The 23,647-nt window shown below is 46.0% G+C and overlaps 1 protein-coding gene across 1 annotated transcript in view; it reads left to right on the top strand.

The window, feature by feature from the left end:
- FBH1 (F-box DNA helicase 1) overlaps positions 1 to 23,647 on the top strand; it is a 35,362-nt gene continuing 11,715 nt past the window's right edge. The window contains exons 1-13 of the mRNA XM_068189349.1: positions 1 to 168; positions 2,668 to 3,155; positions 5,302 to 5,432; positions 9,256 to 9,385; positions 10,392 to 10,582; positions 12,609 to 12,704; positions 13,131 to 13,225; positions 15,534 to 15,702; positions 16,343 to 16,571; positions 17,399 to 17,486; positions 18,077 to 18,163; positions 19,468 to 19,604; positions 20,875 to 20,974. Coding sequence (XP_068045450.1) covers positions 3 to 168; positions 2,668 to 3,155; positions 5,302 to 5,432; positions 9,256 to 9,385; positions 10,392 to 10,582; positions 12,609 to 12,704; positions 13,131 to 13,225; positions 15,534 to 15,702; positions 16,343 to 16,571; positions 17,399 to 17,486; positions 18,077 to 18,163; positions 19,468 to 19,604; positions 20,875 to 20,974 — 2,107 coding nt within the window. The 5' untranslated portion in view covers positions 1 to 2. The remainder of the gene's footprint in view (positions 169 to 2,667; positions 3,156 to 5,301; positions 5,433 to 9,255; positions 9,386 to 10,391; positions 10,583 to 12,608; positions 12,705 to 13,130; positions 13,226 to 15,533; positions 15,703 to 16,342; positions 16,572 to 17,398; positions 17,487 to 18,076; positions 18,164 to 19,467; positions 19,605 to 20,874; positions 20,975 to 23,647) is intronic.

The following is a 23,647-nucleotide window of genomic DNA, read 5'->3' as shown; positions in this document are numbered from 1 at the left end:
GGATGAGCAGCTCCCGGCGGAGGCGGCTCACGGCCCCCGAGTGCGCGGCGCTGGCCCGGAGCCCCGCGGGTTCGGCCCCGCTGCGGCAGCCCCTGGGCCTGGCCGGACGAGGACGAGAGGGAACCCGGGGCCTTCTTCCCGTCCACGGGACACGGAGACATCCCAGAGGTACTGCTGGGAATCCTGGAGCCAGCCTGGCACAGCTGGGAATGCTCCCCTGGAGAGAGAGGAGAGGGCTCCAGGGAGAGCTTCCAGCACATTTCAGAGCCTGAAGGGGCTCCAGGAGAGCTGCAGAGGGACTGGGGACAAGGCCTGCAGGGACACGATACAGGGAATGGCTCCCACTGCCAGAGGGCAGGGATGGGTGGGATCTTGGGAATTAGGAATTCCTGGCTGGGCTGGAATTGCCAGAGCAGCTGGGGCTGCCCCTGGATCCCTGCAATGTCCAAGGAAGGATTGGAGCACCCTGGATAGGGGAGGTGTCCCTGGAATGAGCTTTGAGGTCCCTTCCCACCCAAACTGGTCCGGGATTCTGGGATTTGGGACACTCAGAATCCATCCCAAGGGACTTTTATGGAAAATGGGGACAGAAAAGAGAGGAAAAGGGAAGGGAGACCCTTCATGGTTTCCTGAGATTCCAAGTGAAGCCCCTGGGTCCATGAATTTCTTGGAGAGGAGATGGATCCAATGTCAGGCTGGGAGAGCTGGGAATGTTCCCCTGGAGAGGAGAAGGCTCCAGGGAGAGCTTCCAGCACATTCCAGGGCCTGAAGGGGCTCCAGGAGAGCTGCAGAGGGACTAGGGACAAGGCCTGCAGGGACAGGACACAGGGAATGGCTCCCACTGCCAGAGGGCAGGGATGGATGGGATCTTGGGAATTGGGAATTCCTGGCTGGGCTGGAATTGCCAGAGCAGCTGGGGCTGCCCCTGGATCCCTGGAATGTCCAAGGAAGGATTGGAGCACCCTGGATAGGGGAGGTGTCCCTGGAATGAGCTTTGAGGTCCCTTCCCACCCAAACTGGTCCGGGATTCTGGGATTTGGGACACTCAGAATCCATCCCGAGGGATTTTTATGGAAAATGGGGACAGAAAAGAGAGGAAAAGGGAAGGGAGACCCTTCATGGTTTCCTGAGATTCCAAGTGAAGCCCCTGGGTCCATGAATTTCTTGGAGAGGAGATGGATCCAATGTCAGGCTGGGGGAGCTGGGAATGTTCCCCTGGAGAGGAGAAGGCTCCAGGGAGAGCTTCCAGCACATTCCAGGGCCTGAAGGGGCTCCAGGAGAGCTGCAGAGGGACTGGGGACAAGGCCTGCAGGGACAGGACACAGGGAATGGCTCCCACTGCCAGAGGGCAGGGATGGATGGGATCTTGGGAATTAGGAATTCCTGGCTGGGCTGGGATTGCCAGAGCAGCTGGGGCTGTCCTGGATCCCTGGAATGCCCAAGGCCAGGCTGGACCCTGGGGCTTGGAGCCCCTGGGACAGTGGGAGGTGTCCCTGCCATGGCAGGGGTGGCACTGCAGGGGCTTTGGGGTCCCTTCCCACCCAAACATTCCAGGATTCCATGGAAAACCCTTTCCGTAACCAATTTCCTCTCTGTGAGAGGTTGTGGCTTTATCCACTTCGTTTATTTTTCTTATATTTCTTTTATTTCATTTTGGTTTATTTTAAAACATTCTATTTGTTTCAACTTAATTTTTTTTATTTTGCTTTATTTTCTTTCTTTTTCATGTTATTTGACATTATTCATTTTTGTGGTTTTTGGTTTTGCTATTTTATTTCGTGATTTTGTATTTTGTTTCTTTTTTATTTCTCCTTTCTCTAGGTTTTATTTATTGTGTTTTATTTTTCATTGTTTTATTTCATTGGTTTAATTGTTTCCTTAGTTTATTAATTGTATTGGTTTTATTTTCTATTTCATTGATTCATTTTTATTTTTTAGTATTGTTTTATATATTTATATGTATTTATTTTATTTTAACTATTTTTATTTATATCATGTTTTCATTGAATTTTTAAATTATTTTTAATGTTTTTATTTAATTTTGTTATTTTTATGTTATTTTACATTATTTTTGTTTTTATTTTTTGTTATTTTACTTTTTTTTTGTTTTTATTTTATTTTTATATTTTTTTCATTTTTATATCAGATTTTCATTTCATTTGTACTTTTAATTTGTTCTTTATTCTTATATTTTTATTGTTTTATTTACTTTATATCCGATTTTAAATTTTTATTTTCTTTTTTGTTATTTGATGTTTATTTTAATTTTAATCAGATTTTCATTTATTTATTTTGTTTTTCTTTTTGATTTTTATTTCATACCCGATTTTGATTGCATCTTTTCATTTTCTTTTTTATTCTCTGATATTTTCTTCTATTTATGCAGGATTTTAATTTGATTTTTTTAATGTTCTTTTTTATTCTTTGAATTTATTTCATTTTATTCCCCACATCCTGCTGCCTCCACACCTGTGGCTGAGCCGAAACCCAAGAGATCCCACCCGGAATGACTCCCGAAACGTGGGATTCAGAGCCATTTTCCTGGGAATTCTGCCTGTACTTGGCTCCCTTCCCTGAGAACATTCCGTGTCCAGCCTGGGAAATCCGGAATTCTTCCTCATTCCCCGATCTCCACGGAATTCATTCCCGCTTTTCCCCTTTGTGCAGCAGCGGGCCGGCAGAGGAAGATCCTGGATTTCTTTGGGCTCCCCAAGGCACCGCGGGCGGGAGCTGCTGCCATGCAGAGCTGTGGGATCCAGGAGGAGCCGCTGGATCCCTTCTCCCCCGCGCCTCCCGGTTCCTTCGGCAGCCCCTCCCTTGCCCTGCGTCCCCCGCACTTGGTGCCACCTGCCCGGGGACATTCCAGGAAAAGAGGAGTTCCCAACCCAGAGCAGGATCTCTGGGAGGAGCCTGAGGAGAAGATCCCGGAGCTCAGCGGGATCAAGCAGGAATGGGAAGAGCTGGAGGTGGAGCCCCTTCCCGATTCCCACTACGGGCTCCTGGGCACTCAGAGCTGGCAAGTTCCTCAGGGATCCATGGATGATCTTCCTCCTGAAATCCTCAGGAATATTTTTGCTTTCCTGCCAGTGCTGGATCTGTACCAGAACCTGAGCCTGGTGTGTCGCTGCTGGAGGGAGATAATTCGGGATCCACGGGTAAGGAACGCTCTGGGATGATCCCGTGGGATCATCCATGCTCTGGCTACCTCTTTGTTCCTTTAAATCCCATTATTGTTCCCATAATCCATGAATTTTTAGGTTTCCTGCCATTATTTTGGACCAAAAGTTGCTGCCTTATATCCAAAATCTGAGATCCATGAGTAAGGGATGCTCTGGGATGATCCCATGGGATCATCCATGCTCTGGCTGCCTCTTTGTTCCTGTAAATTCCATCATTCTTCCCACAATCCATGAATTTTCAGATTTCCTGCCTTTTTTTTGGACCAAAAGTTGCTGCCCTATATCCAAAATCTGGGATCCACGGGTAAGGAACGCTCTGGGATCATCCCATGGGATCATCCATGCCTCTCTTTGTTCCTTTAAATCCCATCATTCTTCCCATGGGATCATCCATGCTCTGGCTGCCTCTGTTTGTTCCTTTAAATCCCATCATTCTTCCCACAATCCATTAATTTTTAGGTTTCCTGCCATTTTTTTGGACCAAAAGTTGCTGCCCTATATCCAAAATCTGAGATCCATGAGTAAGGGATGCTCTGGGATGATCCCATGGGATCATCCATGCTCTGGCTTTCTCTCTTTGTTCCTTTAAATCCCATCATTCTTCCCATGGGATCATCCATGCTCTGACTGCCTCTTTGTTCCTGTAAATCCCATCATTCTTCCCACAATCCATGAATTTTTAGGTTTCCTGCCATTATTTTTTTTTTTTTTTTTTTGTCTTCTGGACCAAAAGTTACTGCCCTCTATCCAAAATCTGGGATCCATGGGTAAGGAACGCTCTGGGATGATCCCGTGGGATCATCCATGCTCTGGCTGCCTCTTTGTTCCTGTAAATTCCATCATTCTTCCCACAATCCATAAATTTTTAGATTTCCTGCCATTTTTTTGGACCAAAAGTTGCTGCCCTATATCCAAAATCTGAGATCCATGAGTAAGGGATGCTCTGGGATGATCCCATGGGATCATCCATGCTCTGGCTTTCTCTCTTTGTTCCTTTAAATCCCATCATTCTTCCCATGGGATCATCCATGCTCGGGCTGCCTCTTTGTTCCTGTAAATCCCATCATTCTTCCCATAATCCATGAATTTTTAGGTTTCCTGCCATTATTTTTTTTTTTTTTTGTCTTCTGGACCAAAAGTTACTGCCCTCTATCCAAAATCTGGGATTCATGGGTAAGGAACGCTCTGGGATGATCCCGTGGGATCACCCATGCCTCTTTTTGTTCCTTTAAATCCCATTATTGTTCCCACAATCCATGAATTTTTAGGTCTCCTGCCCTTTTTTTGGACCAAAAGTTGCTGCCCTATATCCAAAATCTGGGACCCATGGGTAAGGAGCGCTCTGGGATGATCCCATGGGATCATCCATGCTCTGGCTGCCTCTTTGTTCCTTTAAATCCCATCATTCTTCCCACAATCCATGAATTTTTAGGTCTCCTGCCTTTTTTTTTTTTGGTCTTCTGGACCAAAAGTTGCCGCTCTATATCCAAAATCCATGTTGGAGCAACATTCCTTCCCATCCATGGAAAAAAAATCTGGAAGATTCCATAAAATCCCCCTTGCACGGTTTTCCCTGGAGCCTTTTTCCCTGACAGGAATTATCCAGGGAATTCCTGCAGTGTCCCCAAGCCTCTGGCTGTGTTTGTGGTGCCTCTTGTCACCAGATGGATTTGGAGGAAAACCCTGGAGCTCTGTTTTGATGGATTTTGGTTTCTCTGGAATCAAGGCAAACAACTGGGAGGAATGATCCCCATATCCCACAAAAAGTGGCTTGGGAGCAGCCAGCACCTCTCCAGTCACTCACCATTCCCAAAAATCCAGCCCTATTTACAGGCTTTGAGTTTTTTCCCCTCCCTCTCTTTTTTTTTTTTCCCTTCCTCTTTTTTTCCTTCCTCTTTTTTCCCTCTTTTTTTCCTCCCTCTCTCTTTTTCTCCCCTCTCTCTTTTTTTTCCCCTCCCTTTTTCCCCCCTTTCTCCCCTTTCCTTCCCCATCTCCCTTTCCCATCCAGCTCCTTTTGGAACCCCAGGACTTTTGGAGCCCCCTGACTTGTCTCTTTTTCCCCTGGACTGCCCTTTTGGAATGCCACGAGGTGAAACCTGCTGCTTTGTGCTTCCCATTCCAGTTTATCCCTTGGAAAAAGCTCTACCACCAGTACCTGAAGAGGGAGGACTCAGCCCTGCAGAGAGTTGAGCTGATCCTGCAGGAATTTTCCATAACCAAGGAGCAGCGGGGATGTGTGCTGGGGCTGGTCAGGTGAGCCCAGTTTGCACCTGCAGATCCTCAGATTTTCCTTGCTTTGGGATTTCTTCTGTTGGATCCTGGGAATTGCCAGGTTTGTCTTCTAAACAGGTGGGAGACGTGCAGGAAAATGGGGAGGAGAAGTGATTTTAAGAGGAAAAAAAACACTAAAAAGAGGTACAAAAAACTTTTCCTTATTCTGTTTGGACACAAGAGCCTGGAATCACGGAGTTATTTAGGTTGGAAAAGGCTCCTAAGATAAGGAGTTCAACCATTCCCAGCACTGCCAAGGCCACCCATGTCCCCAGGTGCCGCATCCACAGGTGCTGGAACCTGAAACGCAAAGAGCTCTCAGAACTTTGGGCCTGTAAGCCAAAGCTTAGAATTAAACACAAGATTTGATCTGAGACCTTAGAGGAATCTTCCAGACTCAAGTGCTGGAAGCAGGAATGTGGATTTATAACTTAAAGCACAGACACGTTAAACTTAAGTAAGGTTTAGAGCTTTAAGATACGGGAAAAGTAAAGTAGCTACAAAAGTCAACAAAAAGAAATAGAATACAGTATTGTAAGTTTGTGTGTCATAACGTGATTGGCTAGGAAACCTACACTGGAACGTAAGTCCTTTAGGCAAAAAATTTAAGGATTGGGTCAAAAACATAAATATCCTTCTTAGCAGTGTTTTATTAGTCAGTAACTCCTTTAAAAAATCATAAAACTAAGGGTCGTGTGACCTTCTAAGCCACACCATAACAATGAGAGCTGAACTCGCCCTTCCTACCTATACAAAAACTAGGAGAAATGAGCTACATCATCAAAAATAACTCAAAAATCCCGTCGCAAATTCCTTCCAAAATTCCCCGCAAAAAAATGGTTACTCGCAGGGCTCTGAAATCCCCCCAGGAGTGGGGACTCCGCCCCTGCCCTCGGCAGTTCCAGTGCCTGACCACCTTTTCCATGGAGAAATGTTCCTAAAACCCAATCCAAACCTCCCCTGGCCCAGCTTGAGGGATCCAAACTGGGATCAGGGAATGCTGAGCTGCTCCAGAGCACGGAATGCCCAGCTGGAATCAGCCCTGGGCACCCCTGAGCCTGGCTCAGCCTCCCACAGCCATGGGTGGGATGAGCCTTCCACACAAACCCCACTGGGAATGGTTTCTCCAGCTCCCTTCCTTGCTGGGATGGGATTGCTGGAGCCAGGGAATCATGGGGGCTGGAAAAGACTTCCTAGGATGGAATCCACCCATCCCAGCACTGCCAAGGCTGCCGTGTCCCCAAGTGCCACATCCACAGGGCTTTAAATCCCCCCAGGAATGGGGACTCCACCCCTGTGCCAGGGCTGCACAGCCCTTTCCAGGAGGGAATTCCCCAAAATCCCCCTGAGCCCAGCCTGAGGCCGTTCCCTCTCCTCCTGTCCCTGTTCCTGGAGCACAGCCCGACCCCCCCGGCTGTCCCCTCCTGTCAGGGACTCGTGCAGAGCCACAAGGTCCCCCTGAGCCTCCTCTGCTCCAGGCTGAGCCCCTTCCCAGCTCCCTCAGCCTCTCCTGGGGCTCCATTCCCTTCCCAGCTCCCTCAGCCTCTCCTGGGGCTCCATTCCCTTCCCAGCTCCCTCAGCCTCTCCTGGGGCTCCATTCCCTTCCCAGCTCCCTCAGCCTCTCCTGGGGCTCCAGCCCCTTCCCAGCTCCCTCAGCCTCTCCTGGGGCTCCATTCCCTTCCCAGCTCCCTCAGCCTCTCCTGGAGCTCCATTCCCTTCCCAGCTCCCTCAGCCTCTCCTGGGGCTCCATTCCCTTCCCAGCTCCCTCAGCCTCTCCTGGAGCTCCATTCCCTTCCCAGCTCCCTCAGCCTCTCCTGGGGCTCCATTCCCTTCCCAGCTCCCTCAGCCTCTCCTGGGGCTCCATTCCCTTCCCAGCTCCCTCAGCCTCTCCTGGGGCTCCAGCCCCTTCCCAGCTCCCTCAGCCTCTCCTGGGGCTCCATTCCCTTCCCAGCTCCCTCAGCCTCTCCTGGGGCTCCATTCCCTTCCCAGCTCCCTCAGCCTCTCCTGGGGCTCCATTCCCTTCCCAGCTCCCTCAGCCTCTCCTGGGGCTCCATTCCCTTCCCAGCTCCCTCAGCTTTCCCTGGCTCTCCATTCCCTTCCCAGCTCCATTCCCAAGCCCAAGACTGATCCCATGACTCATATTCACACGATTTCATCCCAGGATGAAATCTGGGAAGGTGGAAAGAGGCTGGAATTCCTGTCCTGCTCTGCCTGATGAGAATCTGTAGGGACCATGATTCCTATGGATTTTCCTCTTTTCCCATTCCTGGCATGCAGTTTTCCTGGATCTGCACTGATTTATCCCCCACAGCTCTCAACAAACCCCAATCCCAGGGGAAAACCTTGATAACCACGAGTGCTTTGCTCTCATCCCTGTAGTTCAGAGGGGAATCCTGTGTGCTGCAGCTGGGTTTGGAGCAAGGTGGATCCAGCTTCTAGAATCGTGGAATGGTTTGGATTGGAAGGAACCTTAAAATCCTCTGGTTCCACCTCCTGGGCATGGAATTCCACTAAAGGAGACTTGGAGACAGGCTGAGAGCTAGATGCAGGAATTTATTCCAGCTCTTCTGGGTCACAAAACTGGGTCACTGGGACACAAAAGTGCCCACTTGGACACTTTTCTTTTTTTTTTGTCCAAGTGGCTCCTGGCATAGGAGTGGGCTGGAAATCCAAGTTCCAGCTGCTCAGATTCCATGGAAGAACACTGCAGGGATTAATGAAAGCTTCTGCAGCCACACTGGGGATGCTTTGGAGGTAGCATAGTGAATTCCTCCTAGTAAAAGGAGGAATTGAGTATAATTCCTATTAATATGGGTGTGTTCAGGTGGAGAGGAGATTTAAAAATAATTATTATTGGGACATCAGCGTGTTCAGGACCTGGAATAGTGAGGTATCACCAAACACCTCAAAATATTAATCAGCAGTTAAGGCTCAGCTGTTTCCACTCCACCAATATTTGAATTTCTGAAGCTTTTTCCAGCTCTGGATTTGTTCATGGGCTTTCTCGGTGTCACTTTATCCAGCGTGATCTGACAACAAACAAACCAAAAACCCAAACCAGGAGAGATACCAAAAATCTGTGTTTGGGAAAATCTACGTTTGTTGGTGGCCTCGGAGTTGTGTATGTGGGGCATTGTTTTTACTTCCTGGAGTGCACTAAACGAAGCAAAACCTTGTAAAAAATGCTGGCAAGCGTAGTGGTTTTGGTTTGTTAATTGAAGATTTTTTTAAAATAATTTTTGGTTGATGTATCAAAGAGTGTGGTGGGTTTTGGTGTTGGTTAATTATTCATGTGTTTATTTTTTGTTGTGAGATAGGATTAGGAGAAAGGTAAAGTAGGTTTAAAATTTTAAAACGGTATAAGGAAAATTTTATTAATAGTTTCCAGGTTTCTTTTCTCTTTTAACATGTGTTTTTCACAGAAGCATGTCCAGTTTTTTCATGGTTGGGAGCTTTGTATCGCTTTCTAAAATGTCTCTCATGTAAAACTGTGACAGCAAGTATGATTGATTGTTTCCTCTGTGAGTGCAGAAGCCAAAACTGCGCCTGAAAAAGTATCTACAGACACATGAATGTTTTAAAATTTTCTGAGAGATGGGTATTTGGTGATTTACCCATATACAAAGTTGGGTGAACACTAATTTGCGTGCCGTGCTGACAGTTATTAGCACTATTTGTGATTAGTCCAGTGACTCTCAAAGGGTCCGTGCTGCATTAAGAATGAGCTGTGGGCACTAGCAGCATGTGCTTGGGAGGAGCCGCAGATTCCTTGGGGAGTAAATCCCTCCTTGTTCCTCCTGCACAGGTTGGTGTCATCCACAGGACCCAAGGTGGATCCCAGCGCGCTTCTCCAGATTTTGGGAAGTCATCCCCTCTTCCCAAAGGCTCAAGTCTGTGTCCTCAGCAAATTCCCAGACTTACAGAGCAAGCCTGGGGTGAGTTTCACTCTTATTTCTGTTTTTTTAACAAATTCCTGCAGTGTCCCCAAGCCTCTGGCTGTGTTTGTGGTGCCTCTTGTCACTAAATGGGCTTAGAGGAAAACCCTGGAGCTCTGTTTTGATGGATTTTGGTTTCTCTGGAATCAAGGCAAACAACTGGGAGGAATGATCCCTAAATCCCACAAAATGTGCCTTGGGAACAGCCAGCACCTCTCCATTCCCCTGGGAACTGACCTCAGACCCACATTCCTGGGCAGATCCAGGCTTTCCTCCTTGCCATTCCCATAAATTTGGATGGATAAGGCTGGGCAGGATGCAAATATGGGATGTGCTTCTCCCTCCCTAACACGTCCTAAAACTCTGCTTGTTGGAGGTCACTCTGCCCTCCTGTATCCCAAACTCCTCCCTCTGTGGCGTTATTTGGGATCATTTCGGCTGATAAGGATGCCTCAGGTTTGGCTTTTGTATTTTTGAGATTCTGAGCTGCTTTAGTGTGTGGGTCTGGGCTTCACATTATGGGATGGTGAGCTCTCTGCACAGAGCAGGGAGACAAAACCATTCCTGCTCCAGCTGGGCACCAAGGACAAATGATCCAAACCTCAGGCCCAGGAGCACAAACAGCGTGGGCTGGGGAGAGAAAAACAAGCAGGATGGGACTGCATGGGCTAAAGCTGGAATGGGACAATGAACTCCAAGGTGCCAATGGAGCAGAGCTGATCCCAGTGAGAGCCCCCGGGAGCGCTCGTGCATTTTGGGACCATTTGGGTTCATCTTGGGTGCAGCCCTGGCTGGGCTCTGGTGCTGCCCAAGGTGGATCCATGAGGAGATCCTTGCAATGAATCCCTGCTTTGTTCTTTAGCTCTGCCCAGCCTCTGCTCCAGCTCAGCCTTCCCAAGGCATCAATTTAGGATTTAACAGCTCCTCATGGAATTTTTCCACCTTCAAGCAGGATTTTCCTGGAAACTCCAAGCTTTTTTGCTGTGTTTTCCTTGTCCTTTCCCAGCCAGAGAAGATGTGGGCGATCTTTGCTGTCGTGGTGCTGTTCTCCGACGGCGTCAGTGACATCCAGAGGCTCCTGGAATATTCCCGGAGCCCCCGCTCGCAGCTGGCCGTGCTGGAGGTCACCGAGGTGCTCCACTGCATGGCCACGCTGCTCCTGGCCATGAGGAACAAGAGCATTCCCATCTCCAACAGGTCAGGAGCTTCCCCTTCCAGCCCTGCACGCTTCCCACCATCCCCAGGTTGTTCCAATCCGGCCTTGGATGTTCCAGGGATGAGGCAGCTGCAGCTTCTCTGGGAATTCCTAATTCCCAAGATCCCATCCACCCCTGCCCTCTGGCAGTGGGAGCCATTCCCTGTGTCCTGTCCCTGCAGGCCTTGTCCCCAGTCCCTCTGCAGCTCTCCTGGAGCCCCTTCAGGCCCTGCAAGGGCCTCTGAGCTCTCTCCAACTCTGAGCTTCAAATCCCTCCAAATCCCAGCAGGACAGGAGCATTCCCATCTCCAGCAGGTCGGGAGCGTCCCATTCCATCCCTGCACGCTTCCCACCATCCCCAGTTGCTCCAGTCTGGCCTTGGATGGTTCCAGGGATGAGGCAGCTGCAGCTTCTCTGGGAATTCCTTCTCAATATCCCATCCCAAATCTTCCCTTTTTTCCAGTCTGAAGCCATTCCCTGTGTCCTGTCCATCCTTTATCCCAAAGTCTCTCTCCTGGAGCCCCTTTAGGTCCTGGAAGAGGCTCTGAGCTCTCTCCAGCTCTGAGCTTCAAATCCCTCCTATTCCCAGGGGATCTGGATCCCCAACGTGGCCTTGGATTTTTCCAGGGATGAGGCAGCTACAGCTCCTCTAGGAATTCCATTGCAGTGCTTCCCCACCCTCCCAGCCTGGAATTCCTTCCCAGTTTCCCACCTATCCCATCCCTCTGGCATTCCCCCTTATCCTGTCACTCCTTTCAGGATACAATATTCAAAAAACTCCATTTTTTCCCCAAAATAAAAGCAGGATTTGAAGAATCTTCCTGCTCAGCTCCTGTAATTTAATGTTTTTATTACCTCCCCAAAATTGATTTATTTTACTTCATTCCAAGTCCTAGGAGCTCCTTCCCTCATGATCCTTTTGTTCCCCAAAAAAAAAGGATCCGAGCAGAGATTCCTTGAGATTCCTTCAGGATTGCAGTGAGGATAAGGATGAAGGGCACAGGGAAATCCTTCTTGGGAGAAAATCGGGAAGGAACTGGAGTGGAAAATTAAAATATCCAGGAATTAGATGGCTCTGGAAGCTGTGAGTTCTGAGGGACTGTAGGACAGGGAAAGGTTCATCCTGAGGGAAACTGGGATGGTTGTTTGGAATGTTAATGATTGATTAATTGCTGGATAAACTCTTTAACCTGCAGGAAATGTGGCAGGATGGCCCTGGCCAGCAACGAGAGCTGTGATCCGGGTCAAAATCCAGGGATTTTAGAATTTCCATCTCCCTGGACAACCCAGACAAGAAAAAGTGGGAATTCCTCCTGGGAATAAGGAGGAAATGTGTCCTGGAGGAATTGCCTGACTGCTGTTTGCAGTAATTAATGACTCCGAGGGTCTAAATTGTGATGAGAGACACAAAATCTGTCCTGGAGGGGTGGAAGAAAGGAACAAAACTGCCCTAAAAGAGGGAAAACCACAGTGGGAAAACCCTGCTGGAGAATCCCGGTTAATTTCAAACCAATTGTTGTCAACACAGTTAAAACCAAAGAATCTCTTTTCCCTCTGCAGTGAAAAACCACCAAGAATTATTATCAGAGTTAAAAACCTCCCCTAAGACCATTCCAAGCCAAAAACTGCTTCACTGTAAAAGCCCAAAGCAGCCCCAAATCCCCTCTCAGCTCCCCCAGCCCCAGCTCTGCTGTTAATTGTGGCTCAGGAGAGCAGGATTATCCCCTGGACTCTGATCCCAGGTCATGTTTGCTTGGAAAACCCTGGAATACAGCGCTGGCAGGGCTGAGGGGGAGGCCACACTCAGAGTTGACCCCACAGTGCCTTTGCTGTCACTTCTCAAGTCAGAATTTATTTAAAGAACATTTTAAATTATTCATCATTTCCTGCAGAGCTTGAGGCTTTTTTTTTTATTATTATTATCCAAGATACTGGTGGTGTTTAAGTGGCTACAGAAGTTTAATTTGTTATTAATGATTTCTCAGTGATAATTCCTGTCTTATCCCTTTTTTTCTTTTTTTTTTTAAGGATTCACTACAATGTTTTCTACTGTTTGTATCTGATGGAAAATGCCTCTGGAATTGCGCAGCCTCTGGAAGAGGGAAGAGTGGATTTGTGTTCCAGGTGATCCAAGCAGTGCCCTGAGGGAATGCTGAGCATTCCATTGAGTGGGGAGCAAATGGGGAGAAAGGGAATGGGATGAATTCATCCGTCACTGAGGTCTAACAAAGATAAAACTGGTTTTAACGAGCTTGAGGTACCAAATTCATTCTTAAAGCACAGAATGGTCCCTTAAAAAGATATTTTCCTTTGTTGGTGTGCGATGTTTTCCTATATTCCCTAAAAAATCGTTCCCAAGATTTTTTTATTTTATCTCCAGTATTTTCTTATTCCATGCTTTTCTCCTTTTCCCAATAACCAAGATGGGATGGGATCAATCAATCCCTGGCTTCCCTGTTAATGTCTTTTATGTGGGAGAATTATTTTAGGGATTTTTAAAGGATTCATTCCTTTCCCACTTGTTGATTGGAATTTTTTCCCTGTTTTTAGTGGATGGGCTGATGTCAAACTGACCCATGAACAGCAGAGGATTTTGAGTCACAAAATTGAGCCTGGCCAAACAGTGAAAATAATGGCATTTGCAGGTAAGAGCCCAAAATGTTGGAAAAATGTCTGGACAATTCCCAGTCTTCTGCTTCCCTCCCTGATCCCTCTGTCTGAAGGATTGTGACATCCCAAGGGGATCAATTTGTGCCTCTGGGATAACAAATTTAAGGGAAAAGTTACCAAAAAATGGAGGCAGAATAAAAACGGGGGAGAGAGGAGTGGGAAAATGTGGATCAGCCCTACAGATCCCAAATTTGGGAAAGGAGGAAGAGAAGATGCTCCAGGTGCTGGAGCAGAGATTTCCCTGGAAGCCCTGGAGGAGCAGTTCCTGAAGAATTGACCCCATGGAAAATGGAGCAGTTCCTGAAGAATTGACCCAATGGAAAAGGGATGCAGGCTGGAGCAGTTCCTGAAGGACTGAGCCCTTGGAAAAGGGATCCAGGCTGGAGCAGTTCCTGAAGGACTGAGCCCATGGAGAAGGGATCCAGGCTGGAGCAGTTCCTGAAGGACTGAGCCCATGGAGAAGGGATCCAGGCTGGAGCAGTTCCTGAAGGACTGAGCCCATGGAGAAGGGATCCAGGCTGGAGCAGTTCCTGAAGGACTGAGCCCTTGGAAAAGGGATCCAGGCTGGAGCAGTTCCTGAAGGACTGAGCCCATGGAGATGTGATCCAGGCTGGAGCAGTTCCTGAAGGACTGAGCCCATGGAGAAGGGATCCAGGCTGGAGCAGTTCCTGAAGGACTGAGCCCATGGAGAAGGGATCCAGGCTGGAGCAGTTCCTGAAGGACTGAGCCCATGGAGAAGGGATCCAGGCTGGAGCAGTTCCTGAAGGACTGAGCCCTTGGAAAAGGGATCCAGGCTGGAGCAGTTCCTGAAGGACTGAGCCCATGGAGATGTGATCCAGGCTGGAGCAGTTCCTGAAGGACTGAGCCCATGGAGATGTGATCCAGGCTGGAGCAGTTCCTGAAGGACTGAGCCCATGGAGAAGGGATCCAGGCTGGAGCAGTTCCTGAAGGACTGAGCCCATGGAGAAGGGATCCAGGCTGGAGCAGTTCCTGAAGGACTGAGCCCATGGAGAAGGGATCCAGGCTGGAGCAGTTCCTGAAGGACTGAGCGCATGGAGAAGGGATCCAGGCTGGAGCAGTTCCTGAAGGACTGAGCGCATGGAAAAAGGGATCCAGGCTGGAGCAGTTCCTGAAGGACTGAGCCCATGGAGAAGGGATCCAGGCTGGAGCAGTTCCTGAAGGACTGAGCCCATGGAGAAGGGATCCAGGCTGGAGCAGTTCCTGAAGGACTGAGCCCTTGGAAAAGGGATCCAGGCTGGAGCAGTTCCTGAAGGACTGAGCCCATGGAGATGTGATCCAGGCTGGAGCAGTTCCTGAAGGACTGAGCCCATGGAGAAGGGATCCAGGCTGGAGCAGTTCCTGAAGGACTGAGCCCATGGAGAAGGGATCCAGGCTGGAGCAGTTCCTGAAGGACTGAGCCCATGGAGAAGGGATCCAGGCTGGAGCAGTTCCTGAAGGACTGAGCCCTTGGAAAAGGGATCCAGGCTGGAGCAGTTCCTGAAGGACTGAGCCCATGGAGAAGGGATCCAGGCTGGAGCAGTTCCTGAAGGACTGAGCCCATGGAGAAGGGATCCAGGCTGGAGCAGTTCCTGAAGGACTGAGCCCATGGAGAAGGGATCCAGGCTGGAGCAGTTCCTGAAGGACTGAGCCCATGGAGAAGGGATCCAGGCTGGAGCAGTTCCTGAAGGACTGAGCCCATGGAAAAGGGATCCAGGCTGGAGCAGTTCCTGAAGGACTGAGCCCATGGAAAAGGGATCCAGGCTGGAGCAGTTCCTGAAGGACTGAGCCCATGGAGAAGGGATCCAGGCTGGAGCAGTTCCTGAAGGACTGAGCCCATGGAGAAGGGATCCAGGCTGGAGCAGTTCCTGAAGGACTGAGCCCATGGAAAAGGGATCCAGGCTGAAGGAGGCAGTCCTAAAGCTGTGCCAGAAAGGTTTAGGTTGGACACTGGGACAACTCCTCCATGCAAAGGCTTATCCAGCCTTGGCACAGCTGGCCAGGCAGGGATGGAGTCCCCATTCCTGGAGGGATTTGAAAACCCTATGGATGTGGCACTTGGGGATGTGGATGCTCTGGGAGTGCTGGAAATGGTTGGGCTTGACCTTAAAGAGCTTTGCCAACCTAAATAATTCCCTGATTCTCTGAAATCAGGAGTGAAGTGGAACATTGGAGTTGGGACAGCAGGAGAAGGAGGTGTAAAAAAAAAAAGTAATCATTAATTCCTGACAGTGGATATTTTATTCCTTATTTTTATTTTGTTCCTTCTTTTCCTCTCCTCTCCAGGCACAGGGAAAACCTCAACCTTGGTCAAGTACGCGGAGAAATTCTCAGAGCTGAAATTCCTTTACCTGGCTTTTAACAAAGCTGTGGCAGAGAAGGGGAAAAAGGTTTTTCCAAGAAATGTCACCTGCAAGACCTTCCACTCCCTGGCTTTTGGAAGCATTGGGAGACAGTGAGTGGGGAATTCCAACTCCTTTGTGGAAGCAGGGAAAGGATGAGGAAGGGGAAGTGGTTTTGAGGGAAACCTCCAGGATTTGAGGCAGCACAAATAACTGGGGGAAATTTGTCATTTATGGTTTCCAGATGGATGCAGTTTCCAGGGATTTTAGTGAGGTTTTCCCACTTCCCATTCCCTCTGGAATGCTACAAGTGCTCCAAGTGCTGCTTTTCCTGAGGATCAATTCCTTTTCCAGAGGATCAGTTTCCTTGCCCTGAGCTTTTTTCATGTTCAGTTCTGGCACATTTAAGCTGAGGGTAGGAAGGAAAATGAGCCATGACCTAGAAATGGAGGGAAATCCCATTCCTTGCCTCTGCAAACACACTGGAATTCCGGGGATGAGCTCAGTTTTCCATCTCTAAAATGTATAAAATCAACACCTTTGTGCTTCCACCAGGACAAGGATTTAAAGATATTCCATTATTAGGGCGAATTGGGATGTAAAGCCGAGCTTTTTCCAGGGACAGTGCACCAAAAAAAAGGGATTTCTGTATGTTTTAACTTCTTTTTGTCCCTTTTTTTTTGTCTTCTTTTTGTCTTCTTTTCTGTTGTTTTTTTTTGGGTTTTTTTTGTATTTTTTGTACCTCTGGCACAGCTACAAAGAGAAAGGCAAGCTGAACTTCTCCAAGTTGTCCGTTTATTCCGTCAGCTTCCTCCTCCGGAACAGGGAGGGCCAATCCCTGTTTGTAAGAGGGAAAACGGTGTCGCAAACCTTGGAAAACTTCTTCTCCTCCTCAGATGAGGAGATCTGTGAGGAGCACACGCCCGTGTGGTTCAAAAACACTCACGGACAGATGCAGCTCGTGAGCCGAGAGGAAAAGAGAGTGAGTTTTTGGGATGGAGCCTCTGGAATTTTCTGAGGTTGGGTGGGGTTTGGAGAAGTCTGGGATAGTGGGAGATGTCCCTGCTCATGGGTGGGGTGGCACTGGATGGGCTTTGAGGTCTCTTCCAACCCAAATCATTCTATGATTTTATAAAATAATTCATGTTCATCCCCCTTCCCAAAATGTTGATCGGCAGGGATCTTCCCGTGTTCAACTGAAATTTGGGATTGAGGAAATTTGGTCTTGGGGAATCCTTCAGCCAGAGAAGGGGTTGGGGTAAATCCTGAGCTTTGGAAGAAATCAGAGGCTGGAAGCAACATTCCGAAGGAATTGGGAGGAGGAATCAAAGATTGGAAGGAAGAATCAGAAGATTGGGAGGAAGAAAATCAAAAGATTGGGAGGAGGAACCAAAGGATTGGGAAGAAGATGATGTTTGGGAAAAAAGGGGCAATCCCTGTTTTCTCTAAAAAATACTTCCAGCCAATCTCCTCACCAAATCCATGTGGATCTGAGGAGCTGCTTGGGATGGGAAAAAGGGGTCTGGGGCTTTTTGGGAATGGCTTCCCACTGCCAGAGGGCAGGGATGGATGGGATCTTGGGAATTAGGAATTCCTGGCTGGGCTGGAATTGCCAGAGCAGCTGGGGCTGCCCCTGGATCCCTGGAATGTCCAAGGCCAGGTTGGAGCAGCCTGGGATAGAGGAAAATGTCCCTGCCCATGGATGGGATGGAACTGGATGGGCTTTGAGGCCCTTTCCAGCCCAAACCATTCCATAATTTAGTTTTTATTCCATGATTTTATCCCAATCCTCCTGTTTTCCCATTTTAGATCAACGTGGAAGAGGCCAAAGAGATTTGGCACAACATGAAGAAGCTGGATGGAGATGCACAGAAGAAATACAAGATGACTTGTGATGGTAAAAGAGATGGAAAATCCCTTGCGGAAAAAAGGGATTTAATGGTGGAAAAATCAATGGATTTATTATTCCTGCTTTTGGCTGAGCATCCAGAAGGAGAAAATCCTTCTTTTTCCTGCCACTGGCTCATCAGGGAATATCCCTCTGGCTCAATTGTTCATTTTATATGTATTTATGAAATACATAAAATGAATTTGTGCTCCCACTAGGATAAAAATGTGCAGATTTTAAGGATATTCCCATTTTTTAGTGGCTACAAATCAGGCCCAAAGTTGGAAGTTGCTTCCAGCACATCCTTTCCTCTGGATAGTGCTGGATATAACTGGAAAAAAAAGGAAAAGCCTTTTTCTTGGAATTTTTGGTGGGCATTAAGAAACTTGAAATCATCAAATTTGGGCTGCCAAGAGATGTTTTTGCAACCCTTCCAAACGTGGCAATTCCAAGCAGGAAGTGAAGCCAGAAATGTCAAAAAAAAAAAAAAAAAACAAACAAACAAAAAACACAAAAACAAACAAACAAAAAAAAGGGATTTGTGTTAAAGATCCTGGTAGATCTTCCCTCTCCTTGAAATTCCTGATTTTTTCCCTCAGGATATTTGAAACTTTGGCAGCTCAGCAAGCCCCAGCTCTCAGGATATGATGCCATTTTTGTGGATGAAGCCCAGGATTGCACTCCGGGTGAGTTATTCCAGGAGCTGGAGCTCCAATCCCGCTTCCAGAGGGGATTTCCTTGTGCTCAGGAATGTGGTGGAAGTATCTTCACCGAAATACTTGGAATTTAAACAAATTTTCCCCTCAGGTTTCATGTTTAAACCAAGCTTTCCTTGGGTTTGGAGCAGGTTCTTCCCTCATGATCCAAATTGAGCTTTCCTTGGGTTTGGAGGAGGTTCTTCCAAACTGAGCTTTTCCTTGGGTTTGGAGGAGGTTTTTCCAAACTGGGCTTTTCCTTGGGTTTGGAGCAGGTTCTTCCAAATTGAGCTTTCTCTTGGGTTTGGAGCAGGTTCTTCCCTCATGATCCCAATTTAACTTTCCTTGGGTTTGGAGGAGGTTCTTCCAAACTGAGCTTTTCCTTGGGTTTGGAGCAGGTTTTTCCAAACTGGGCTTTTCCTTGGGTTTGGAGCAGGTTCTTCCAAATTGAGCTTTCCTTGGGTTTGGAGCAGGTTCTTCCCTCATGATCCCAACTGAGCTTTCCTTGGGTTTGGAGCAGGTTCTTCCCTCATGATCCAAATTGAGCTTTCCTTGGGTTTGGAGCAGGTTCTTCCAAACTGAGCTTTTCCTTGGGTTTGGAGCAGGTTCTTCCAAATTGAGCTTTCTCTTGGGTTTGGAGCAGGTTCTTCCCTCATGATCCCAACTGAGCTTTCCTTGGATTTGGACCCTCATGGTCCGAACCGAGCTTTCCCTTGGTTTTCGACTCTCATGGTCCAAACTGAGCTTTCCTTCGATTTGGAGCAGGTTCTTCCCTCATGATCCCAACTGAGCTTTCCCTTGGGTTTGGACCCTCATGGTCCAAACTGAGCTTTCCCTTGGTTTTGGACTCTCATGATCCCAACTGAGCTTTCCCTTGGGTTTGGAGCAAGTTCTTCCCTCATGATCCCAACTGAGCTTTCCCTTGGGTTTGGAGCAGTTTTTTCCCTCCTGATCCAAACTGAGCTTTCCCTTGGGTTTGGACCCTCATGATCCAAACTGAGCTTTCCCTTGGGTTTGGAGCAGGTTTTTCCCTCCTGATCCAAACTGAGCTTTCCTTGGGTTTGGTGCAGGTTCTTCCAAATTGAGCTTTCTCTTGGGTTTGGAGGAGATTCTTCCCTCATGATCCATTTTTTTTCCCCTCAGCCAGCATGGATATTGTGCAATCCCAAAAATGTGGGACAGTCCTGCTGGGAGACCCTCACTGGCAAAAGTTCTTCCCTCATGATCCCAACTGAGCTTTCCCTTGGGTTTGGGGCAGGTTCTTCCCTCATGATCCAATTGTTTTTCCCCCACAGCCATCGTGGATATTGTGCAATCCCAAAAATGTGGGAAGATCCTGGTGGGAGACCCTCACCAGCAGATCTACACCTTCCGAGGGGCCGTCAACACCCTCTACTTGGTGCCTCACACCCACATGTACTACCTGACCCAGGTAAGGGCAGCATTTTCCATGGATAAATCCCAAACCCATGGAAAATTTGGCACCGTGGAGGGCTTGCTTTTCCCTGGATTGCTGGGGAATCCAGCAGCTGTGGGGCTTTAGTGGAAGGATCCCATCCTGTTGATGGAAAAGTGGGAGTTGGGATTGAGGCCTTGGTGCAGGGAGATTCCTCTTTTTGAGGGGATCACATCTGGAATGCTGGATCCAGCTGTGGGATCCAACTGACCTGGAGATGCTGGGAAAACTGGGAATGTTCCCCTGGAGAAGGGAAGGCTCCAGGGAGAGCTTCCAGCACATTCCAGGGCCTGAAGGGGCTCCAGGAGAGCTGCAGAGGGACTGGGGACAAGGCCTGCAGGGACAGGACACAGGGAATGGCTCCCACTGCCAGAGGGCAGGGATGGATGGGATCTTGGGAATTAGGAATTCCTGGCTGGGCTGGGATTGCCAGAGCAGCTGGGGCTGCCCCTGGATCCCTGGAATGTCCAAGGCCAGGCTGGAGCAGCCCGGGATGGTGGGATTGGAATGGGATGGGATTTGAGGTCCCTTCCCACCCAAACCCTTCTGGGATCAAGGGGGCTCAGAATCCACCCCGGGGGATTTTTATGGAAGTTGGGGATGGAAAAGGGAGGGGAGACCTTTCCTGGAGTCCCGAGATTCCCAGTGAAACCCCTGGATCCCAAAATTCCTTCCTGGAGTGGAGTCAAGGTGGGGATGGATCCAATCCCAGGCTGGGAGAGCTGGGAATGGAGGGGATTCCCTGGGAAAGGGAGATTGGGGTGGGATCTTGGGAATTGGGAATTCCTGGCTGGGCTGGGATTGCCAGAGCAGCTGGGGCTGCCCCTGGATCCCTGGAATGTCCAAGGCCAGGCTGGAGCCTGGGGCTGGAGCTCCTGGGACAGTGGGAGGTGTCCCTGCCCATGGCCAGGATTTCTGGGAGTATTTTGGAGAAATTTTCATGCTTTTTCCATGGAAATAAATTGTCCAGGAGGTTGGTAGGACTCACGTCATTTGGATTTAAGAATGACCGGGATTTCTAGGAATATTTTGGAGGGATCTTGGTGCTTTTTCCAAGAGAGAAGTTCTCCAGAAGGTCTTAAGAACAACCAGGATTTCTGGGAGTATTTTAGAGAAATTTCGATGATTTTTCCATGGAAAAAATTGTCCAGAAGATTGCTGGGCATCCCATAATTCCATGTAGATAGAATATTATACATTCCAAGAATTCCTTCTCGTTTTCCTGCCGATGGCGGGGTTTTTCCAGAGTTTCCGCTTCGGCCCCGAGATCGCCTACGTGGGATCCACGATCCTGGATGTGTGCAAAGGGATCCGCAGCAAAACCCTGGTGGGAGGAAAGCAAAAGGGTGAGCGGGGATTGGGAATTCCCCTGAGATTCCCAAAGAATTCCCCAGGCATGTCGATCTACTAATAACGAATGAAATAGGGAACCGCTAATGAATTTGTTATAGTCAGTAACAACATTAATTAATTACATCGAGAATATTAGATTATATTGTGTTATTATATTAATCATAAGATACTATTTTTATATTATATTATATTATATTATATTATATTATATTAATTATATTATATTATATTATATTTATTATATTATATTATATCACATTATATTATATCACATTATATTATATTACATTATATTATATTACATTACATTATATTATATTACTTATATTATATTATATTACATTATATTATATTACTTATATTATATTATATTATATTAATTATATTACATTATATTACATTATATTACATTATATTACATTATATTACATTATATAACATCACATTATATTACATTACATTTTATTACATTATATTATCTTATATTACATTATATTACATTATATTACATTATATTACATTATAGTACATTATATTACATTATATTATATTATATTACATTATATTTCTTATATTTCTTATATTATTATTTATATTAATTATATCAATTACATTATACATTTAATTATAAATTATAATTGTAATTAATATAATATTAATAATAGTAACACTAATATAATAATATTTAATTAATAAAATATTATTTATATTAATATATATTTATAAAATGATATTAATGTATGATTATATGGTTATACATTTATAAAATTTTATAATAATTATACTTTATATAATTATAAAATTATATATCAGTTTAATTAATATATAGTTATATTAACTATATAGTTAATTAATTATAAATATATTAATTATAAATTATAAATATATTCATTAATTCAATCAGTAATAATTTATTCCTTGTATTAACCAATAACAATTATGGTAAATATTAAAGAATTAAATTGATATGGTTGAATTCAGTTTTTAAATTTTAAAATTTTGTGTGTGGAAATAAATATTTCATTCATTTCCTGACTATAGAGATTTAATTAATTTCCTTAAAAAAAAAACACGATTTAGTTAATTTCCTAAAATTCAATTAATAATGGAGAAATAATAAATTAATAATAACAGGTGTAAATTGTCTATTAACAGATTAATAAATTGATATTTTAAATAGTAGCAGATAAAATAATGAAATGTCAATATTGAATTTACAATAAAATATAAAACTAAATTTATATTAAAATATAAATAATAAATTTTGTCCTAAATTAAATCAATAATAAAATAAAATATTAAGTTAATAATAACAGCTAAATATTAAATTAGTAGTAAGAGATAATATAATGAAATATTGATATTAAGTTAATACAAAATATAAAATTAAATTGATATTAAAATGCAAATAATAGTTAATTTACTAAAATGAATTAATTATAAAATATAAATGTAAAATAATAAAATATAGTATTATAATCAAATAATAAAACAAGTTAATAATAAAATATTAATAATAATTAATTCCCTAAAATTAAATTAATCCAGAAATATAAATATAGATAACGATGAAATGTAAAATAAGAAAATATTAAATTAAATTAGGAATAAGCTGTAATTAAATAATTTTCTATATGTAAATTTATAATAAAATAGAAATAATAAATTAAGAGCCAAATATAAAATTAAACATATAAAATTAAATTAATAGTGAAATGTATATAGTAATTAATTTGTTAAAATTAAATTAATAATAAAAGATACAGTTACATTTAGTAATAAAATATAATAAATAAAATTAATAATGAACCATTGATAAAATTAATTATTAATTAACTGGGAATTCCTGGCAGGAATGGCTGTGGGTAACTGGGAATGGCTGTGGATAACTGGGAATGGCTGTGGATAACCGGGAATTCCCGGCAGGAATGGCTGTGGATAACCGGGAATTCCTGCTGGGAATGGCTGTGGATAACCGGGAATTCCCGGCAGGAATGGCTGTGGATAACCGGGAATTCCTGCTGAGAATGGCTGTGGATAACCGGGAATTGCTGGCAGCAATGGCTGTGGATAACCGGGAATTCCCGGCAGGAATGGCTGTGGATAACCGGGAATTCCTGCTGGGAATGGCTGTGGATAACCGGGAATTCCTGGCAGGAATGGCTGTGGATAACCGGGAATTCCTGGCAGGAATGGCTGTGGATAACCGGGAATTCCTGCTGGGAATGGCTGTGGATAACCGGGAATTCCCGGCAGGAATGGCTGTGGATAACCGGGAATTCCTGGCAGGAATGGCTGTGGATATCTGGGAATTCCTGGCAGGAATGGCTGTGGATAACCGGGAATTCCTGCTGGGAATGGCTGTGGATATCTGGGAATTCCTGGCAGGAATGGCTGTGGATAACCGGGAATTCCCGGCAGGAATGGCTGTGGATAACCGGGAATTCCCGGCAGCAATGGCTGTGGATAACCGGGAATTCCTGCTGGGAATGGCTGTGGATAACCGGGAATTCCTGCTGGGAATGGCTGTGGATAACCGGGAATTCCCGGCAGGAATGGCTGTGGATAACCGGGAATTCCCGGCAGGAATGGCTGTGGATAACTGGGAATTCCTGGCAGCAATGGCTGTGGATAACCGGGAATTCTCGGCAGGAATGGCTGTGGAT

The sequence above is a fragment of the Anomalospiza imberbis genome, chromosome 5, assembly GCF_031753505.1.
Source record: "Anomalospiza imberbis isolate Cuckoo-Finch-1a 21T00152 chromosome 5, ASM3175350v1, whole genome shotgun sequence".
Lineage (NCBI taxonomy): Eukaryota > Metazoa > Chordata > Aves > Passeriformes > Viduidae > Anomalospiza > Anomalospiza imberbis.
The sequence above is the reverse complement of the archived record's forward strand: the minus strand, read 5'-3'. Positions and strand labels throughout refer to the sequence as shown.